At 40.9% G+C, this 8,172-nt stretch overlaps 1 protein-coding gene across 1 annotated transcript; it reads left to right on the forward strand.

The window, feature by feature from the left end:
• The first annotated feature begins 2,122 nt into the window (after nt 1-2,122).
• On the forward strand, nt 2,123-3,154 carry LOC311581641 (small ribosomal subunit protein uS2-like). The gene has a single exon (XM_084754093.1). The coding sequence runs from the start codon at nt 2,199-2,201 to the stop codon at nt 3,084-3,086; it is 888 nt and encodes a 295-aa protein (XP_084610219.1). The 5' UTR covers nt 2,123-2,198; the 3' UTR covers nt 3,087-3,154.
• Nucleotides 3,155-8,172: the final 5,018 nt, after the last annotated feature.

An 8,172-nucleotide genomic window follows, 5' to 3' on the forward strand; every position in this document is an offset into this window, starting at 1 on the left:
AGAATTATACACTGTGTGTCATTTTATGTCTGGTTTCTTTCACTCAGTGAGGTGTTTACAAGGCTTCCTAATGTAACAGCACTTGTCAGTAGTTTGTTCCTTTTCTGCTGCTCACCAGTATTCTTGGGTAATGGACACATCATCTTTTTTTTATTCATCAGTTGATATAAATTTGGGTTGCTTCCTCTGTGGGCTATTATGAAGGAAGCCTCTTCCAATGCCAATACTTGAGATACTTGTTTAAACATTTGTTTTTAATCATGTGATTATATAAATCCAAGAGTAGGGAGGTCTGGGTCACAGTCTAACTCCATCTTCCATATGTTGAGCGCTGCCAAAGAGAACAGACGAACCACTTTACATTTCTAAAAGAGGAGTGTGTGGCGGTCCCTGCTTCTCTTCATCCCACGGGTCCTGCTTCTCTTTTTTATTTTTTTTCTTTTTCTTTTTGTTGCATTATAGAAAGTATAAAGTGTGTTGATTTGCATGTTTCCGGTAATTACTAAGGTTGTGCCTCAACATATACTTGTGCTCTATTTGCTTTGCTTTTTTCTTTTTGACTAATTGATATGATATCTCACTATATGGCATAAACTCAATCTTACTCAAGATTCACAATCTTTCTGATTATATTTCCACTTTGTATTTTCTATTATCATCTTGCTAGATGTGCCTGTGATGTCATTGTTCTTTGTTGTATATATTTTCTCTTTTATTGCTATTTCCTCGTGTTTTAATTAGGACTATGGTCATAATTCAGTGGTAGAACACTTGCTTATCAGATGCAAAGGCTTGGGTTCAATTCTAAGAATGAGAACAACAACAAATTCCATCAAGTTCAATATAATGTTTAGATAATTGTGCAATACAAAGCTTACTCTACTTTTCTATCTTTCTTGTTTTGTATTGTGCCCATTAAAGTGTGTCCATTGAAATTAGCTTTCAAATGTGATATGTTGCATTTCCACTATCAGCCTGTCCAAAAAAAAAAGTCACAATTTATGTTCTTGTTTCTTTTTGGACTCATTGTTTATTATGAAGTTTATCACTGAATCAAGTGTTTAGAGGTTGTCCTCTTTTAATTTTCTGCTGCTTATTTCTAGATTATTTTCCTTGTGGTTATAAAAATACACTATATCTGATTTAATTCCTTGAATATTTGTTGACATTTAAAATAAATGCAAAATATAAAGGAGCCTACAAAGTACATAGAAATAAATAGCTGTGTATTTTCATTTTAAAAGTTGGACCAAAGGAAGTGTCTTCTCATTCTTGTTCTTTACCACTTTCTTATATACTGAAATGACAGTGGTTACTTAGAAATATAACCACAGTGGAAATGACAGTATCATACATGTTGATGTAACTATAACCATTCTATAACAAGTACTGTAAGATATCATTGACATATGAAATTTTATGAGGATAAAACCAATTCAAGCATCATAGATAGATTAATTTTGCATCAAACATGATGAAAGTAGGCCAGGAAGGATCAGAGGTTTTGTTCCCAGCTTATGAAAATGCCCTTTGTGGAGTGAATGTGTATATGTTTTTCAAAAACCAATTTAATCACTCTGCATTCAGCACTTGGGCATGAAGTCCCACCCTCAACTTAGTAGCAATTGGTAATGGGTAACTGCTAGGAGCAGGTGAGGACATTTTTAAAGGGTAAAGCCTCTGATAGGTTGATCACCTTCCGCTGGGAGGCTTTGTATTCAAGAGAATATGGGCAGTGCCAAATGTACCTGATGGGTGAAGAAGAAGAAGAAGAAGAAGAAGAAGAAGGAGGAGGAGGAGGAGGAGGAGGAGGAGGAGGAGGAGGAGGAGGAGAAGGAGGAGGAGAAGGAGAAGAAGAAGAAGAGGAAGAAGAAAAAAAAGAAGAAGAGGAAGAAGAAATAAAATTGGGTGGCTAGGAAGGAAGACTGGGAAGAGAGGTGACTAAAACATATTATGTGAAATTCTCAAAGAACTAATAAAAGGGAGAAAATACTAAACAGTAAAAAATAATTAAGTGAAAAAGAATATTTTATTCTGTTAATAATATCACAATTTAAAAAAATTGAAAAGCATTCATGAAATCTTTCACACTCTTATAATTTAAAAACATTGCATTTGGCCCTTTCCACGCTGCCCAGGGACGGGTCCATATGGCGTTGTTCTCGATTCCCGTCGTAACTTAAAGGGAAGCTTACACAATGTCCGGAGCCCTTGATGTCCTGCAGATGAAGGAGGAGGATGTCCTCAAATTCCTTGCCGCGGGAACCCACTTAGGTGGTACCAACCTTGACTTTCAAATGGAGCAATACATCTACAAAAGGAAGAGTGATGGTATCTACATCATAAATCTGAAGAGGACCTGGGAGAAGCTGCTGCTTGCAGCTCGTGCTATTGTTGCCATTGAGAACCCTGCTGACGTCAGCGTCATCTCCTCCAGGAACACTGGCCAGCGAGCCGTGCTGAAGTTCGCTGCTGCCACTGGAGCCACTCCTATTGCAGGCCGTTTCACACCTGGGACCTTCACCAACCAGATCCAAGCAGCCTTCAGGGAGCCACGGCTTCTAGTGGTGACTGATCCCAGGGCTGACCACCAACCCCTCACAGAGGCCTCTTACGTCAACCTGCCCACCATCGCTCTGTGCAACATGGATTCTCCTCTGCGCTATGTTGACATTGCCATCCCATGCAACAACAAGGGAGCTCACTCAGTGGGTCTGATGTGGTGGATGCTGGCCCAGGAAGTACTCCGCATGCGTGGCACTATCTCCCGTGAGTACCCATGGGAGGTGATGCCTGATCTTTACTTCTACAGAGACCCAGAGGAGATTGAGAAGGAGGAGCAGGCTGCTGCTGAGAAGGCTGTGACCAAGGAGGAATTCCAGGGAGAATGGACTGCACCAGCTCCTGAGTTCACCGCTGCGCAGCCAGAGGTGGCCGACTGGTCTGAGGGTGTGCAGGTGCCCTCCGTACCCATCCAGCAGTTCCCTACTGAGGACTGGAGCTCCCAGCCAACCACTGAGGACTGGTCAGCCGCTCCCACTGCGCAGGCCACTGAGTGGGTTGGAGCCACCACTGAGTGGTCCTGAGTTGCACTGCAGACACCTGAGCAAAGGGAGAAATGGAAGGAAAATAAAGTCTCTAAAAGTTGGGAAAAAAAAAACATTGCATTTGGCAAGCCTAATTCTATTTGTTAGCCATTTCATGATGTTCATGTTGACTCAAACTCTTATGATAATGCTTTGTTTTTATCCCAAACAGTTTAGAACACAATAATTCGTCTGTATATTTTAATACCATAAATCATTAATTTTCATAACCTTGTTTATAGTCTATAGAGTTCAAGATATTTTATCCTGTTTCAATGGATAAACCTATACTTAAAACAAAAACCTTACTCAGAAAGAAACATATATATCCACCTGCTGACATGTAGTGTGGATTTCCACTCCTAATTTCAATGGGTTTGCAGCTCCTTGACAGTTCTTCTCACTACTTAGGAAAAGCTTGAACACGGAACTAAAATACATCAGTTTTAAAACTAGTAACAGAATTTCATTTTTCTTTACAGCGGAATAAAACTGCTCTGCACCACATTTTCTTTTTTTCTTTTTTCTTTTCACCACATTTTCATTCTCCACTTATCTACTGTTAGACATCTAGGCTTGTTCACATTTCCTGGTTACTGTTAACAGAGAAGCAATGAACATGAACGTACTCTTCTGTTAGGATATAAAGTCCTTTGGGAATACCTCTAACAGCTGTACAGCTGCATCATCTGGTAGATGAGCTTTTTTTAGGAAGAACCACATTGATTTCCATAGTAACCGCACCGGTTTTCACTCACACTACAGCCATTATTGGAGCTTCCAAGCACTAGCAGTATTTACTTTCCCCACATCTTCCCCCATTTCCCCACATCAGTGCTAATTGAAACTGGTGATTAAATCGGAGACCCAAGACTTGCCGATGAGCAGGAGACTATGACATAGTGGACAGGTCTCCTCTAAATGGGACATCTCTATCACACTCCCTTCTCCCAAAACTCAGTGATAAATGCTGAAGAGAAAGTGGAAACAATTTAAGAGGACAGAGAAGATACAGGCAGGGCCACTGTACGCATGAACTTGCATTGGCTGTAGCTACATGTTTTAGACATAAGCAAGATACATTTGGCCAAAGTGGGTAGGGCTCATGAAGCCTCACCCAGCTGAGGAGCTACTGGTAGTCGATGGCTGCTGGTAGAATGAGAATCAGTTTTATTATGGGATGTTGTCTCAAAGAGCCTGCACATCCTCTAGAGGACTGCCCTTCACTCATACCCATGGAGGAAGTACTAAGTGGACTCTGTAGGTTGTAAAAGGAAGGAGCAAACAAATATACAAATTGTATATATTTTTTAAAAAGTGTGTGGATGTGTGAAGGACTTAAAGAGGGAATTTGGGAGGTGTATTTGATCAAAATATACATACTACATGCAGGTATGAAATTCTTAAACAATAAATAGAATTTTTAAAATATCAACAGATACAAAGACCTAGGAAAAATGTACGTTTATCCCATAAATCAATTCTAAAATAAAATATAGGCAGACAAATTTTAGCCTAGGAACTTTTACCCATAAAGAAGTTGAGAGAACTGTAGGCAGTAAGTTCTTGGCTGGGGAAGGATCACAAAGATCTTTAGCAGTTCTGGACAGCACATAGGCGACCTATCAAAGGCAGCCTGAGACTCACATCTGCGCTCTTCTCCCTCGAGCTACCTGTAATCAAGTCCTTCAGCCTATGCCACGCCAACCTCCTTCTGTTTTCCATGTCCTTTCCAGCAGTTTGAGCTGACTCACAGTGTTCCTAAGAACTGACTAGCGTGTAGAGGTTTGGCTTGAAGTGTATCTCAGTGTTTTTCTGAAGTTGTTGCCTCATCATGAGGCTCCAATTGTATACATTGAAGAAGGATTTCACCGAAGAGATCCAAGGTCTCGCTCTCCCCTTACATTACGTCTCCCTCTGAATTTCCTCTTTGTTGAAGTTAGCTTTGATGGTCTGACATGTGGGCTCTTGCAAGAGATTGTTTTCCACTTTGTGGCTATTCTTTCATCTGTTGCTTATTTGGGGGGTGTATTTAAGACCTTTAAATGTATTATTATTCATCACACCTTTAAAGATAAGTTTGATAGTGTTGACGCAAAAAATCACAGATCTCATCTTAAAGGAAATAAGTGATAGTTTACTCTTGAGCCATGTTGTGTGACCATCGCCCAGGAACACAGAATTAGGTTGCTAGTATTATGCGCCAGTGTGGAAGTAATTCCAGGAACTTGTTATAGTCTTACAGAACAGAGTAATTAGTAAATCAAGAAATATTTAAAATACAGTGGTGTGTCTATCAGAAAAGCAGGTACACTGAAATGGAGGAAGATTTCCTCTAAGCTCAAGATGTTATCTGATGGCATTCCCACCTTTTGTATTGTTAGAAGCTAGTGGTCTGCTAAGTCAACAGATTCTAGCAAGTTTGTATTTATTGTCACAAGATGTTAGTTCTAACACAGAGGCACAAGAAATGGCTCTTCAGGAGGGCCAGACCTTAGCCCAAAATAAGGTAACTAGCCTCTAGACTTGCAACATTCCAATCTTTCCACAATCCTGAAATTAGTCAAACTAGTGCCTGCAGACACAGATTTCTTTCAGGAGTTTTTATTCACAGACTTTTGCTTTTACACTAGCAAGACTAGCTCAAACCATGAGCTCTGTATTTGACTGAGATACTCAGCCTCCTTATATAATGGAAGAACACTTGATGAAAGATGATTCCTGACATTAACCCAGACTCCACACACACACACACACACACACACACACACACACACACACACACACACATACACACACACACACATAACACACACACACACACACACACACACACACACACACACACACACACACACACCACGAAGGAAGGTCAAAAGGGAAGGTCATTTTTTCAATGAAAAATGTTTAAAAATAATGAGATTCTGCATGGTTCGCATGCTCATTATTATTGGGATGGATATCTTCAGTCAGAACTGGGAAAGGTGTCTCGTATGCACATGCACACATGCACCCATAACTACACATCCACACTGACAGCCGACGACAGTTTGCACTGGCAAATCCAACACCACAGGTTTGTACAAAGTCCTCCCTTGACACACATCACCTTCTGTCTCTGACAGGGTGAAACCTGGCTCCCATCAGCTCTCAGTTGCCTTTTTGGTTCAATTCCTGCAGCGTTCAACGAGTCTCCCGTTGTTACCACATCTTTCTTCCCTTGTTCCCTTTGCTGACTCCGAGCTGCCGCCGCCTCCTCCCTGTACTCCTACGAAAAAATGTTCTTTTTGTCCAGTCAAGAATCCAACACTTTGCTCCAGCCCGATGCTACCAGTACCCTGCAGAGCTACCCTTCACACTGGCCCCATGTCCCTGCAGTGCCACAAAAATATTCTCATTCAAAAGTAAAAATGCCAATTGATTCCACATCACTCTATTACTCCTAGACCCTCTTAGAAGCAAGCCTGAAGGGAAGATTCATTTTGGAATGGTTTGTTTAAAGGTGAAGACTGTTGTGCAGGAAAACAGGGAAGGAGCCAGACCAGCTGGAGGAAGCCAGTGCGCGTGAGCTCTACTGAAACTGACAGAAATGATGAGCAAGTTGCGTGGAATCGGGGCAAAGGCACTCTGGCTGCGCATCCAGGGGTCCTTTAGACTCCCAGAAGCCTTCCGCCCTGCAAATCCATTCCAGCTGCGCTCAATCATTTGGTTGTAAACAGTCTGTGTAGAGTGTGTGATGACTGCAAAACTGCACAGCGCCTGAAGTCACGCAAAGCTACACCCCTGCAGCTGGACGAGTGTGAGCCCGTTTCCCATTATCACCCCAAACCAAATTCTGTTTTTCAGGTTACAGGGGATTTTTTTTTATGATTACAGCTCAGAGTCAGTTCAGTACCACATTAAAAAGAAGCCTTAGGTAAAGAAGCCCTTAGATGTACAGTGAATAATAAGTTTACTGCAAACCACAGGTCACATCGCAGCCCAAAGACAAAGGACAGAATCAGATTACAGTATACTTGTTCCAACATAGACTTCTGGAAAGCTTTTCCTTGGGTTCTTCCTGAGGAATAGCAGCTATTGCACTGGCAGACACTCTCTGCCCATCCCTAGGGCACCTGTCTAGAGTAAGCAGCCAGTCGGGGAGCACGGTGAATTAACAGGGATTTCTGAGGCAATGATATCTGACATTTATATTCCTCATATATTGGTATTCTATATGTATATGTGTGTATGATGTCTGTGCTTATAGTCTTTATATGAGACCCATAGCATTTCAGACCTTACTTTTTCATTTACAGGCACATGTGCCTTTTTGAACAGTGTATCAAGTTTTTCAAATAAACAAGACAGATCGTGCACATGCTGAAAATGTGAGATTAAAAAGAGGAGGCCATGCCACTGAAGAGCTACTGCACCTCACAGAGTCAATGGCAACTTCAGGCAGAAATGTCCTAGATGTTGCCCTTGAATGTAATGCCCTCACTTCAGCACTTTATAAAAGCAGGTTAAGTGGGCAAAATACCAGGAGACCTATGGGCCCTTGACATACCGCAACGTCATACAGAAAAAGAAACAAGAAATTCTAGCTACAGTTATAAAACACAAACACAACAAACAGATAAATGAACAAAACTTAAGGCTCGCGTAATGACATTCTCCTGAAAGTCTCAATTTGAAACTCTCAATAGTTTCTTTGCTATTTAGGTCACAGTTTAAATAGGGGATACAAACAGGAGGAAATAAAACCCAAGGCTAAAGCACCAGTGGCGTTACAAAGAAGTAATGCTTTGGTCACTTAATACTCTACATATGCTTATTGAATGAATTGTTTAAAACAGTATTATTTAATCACATGTGTTTATCTGGTTGTTTGTTTTTTTTTTCCTTTGTTTGTGTTTTTTGATACAGAGTTTCTCCGTGTAGCCCTGGCTGTCCTGGAACTCACTCTGTAGATCAGGATATCCTTGAACTTGGATACCTGCCTCCCTCTTCATCATCTGGAGTGCTAGAATTAAAGGCATATGCCACAATTCCCAGTTTACAAATATGTATCAAATACTTGAAATTTGGTAATTCAGACAAAAAA

The sequence above is a fragment of the Acomys minous genome, assembly GCF_964271855.1.
Source record: "Acomys minous genome assembly, chromosome: 13".
Taxonomy (NCBI): Eukaryota; Metazoa; Chordata; class Mammalia; order Rodentia; family Muridae; genus Acomys; species Acomys minous.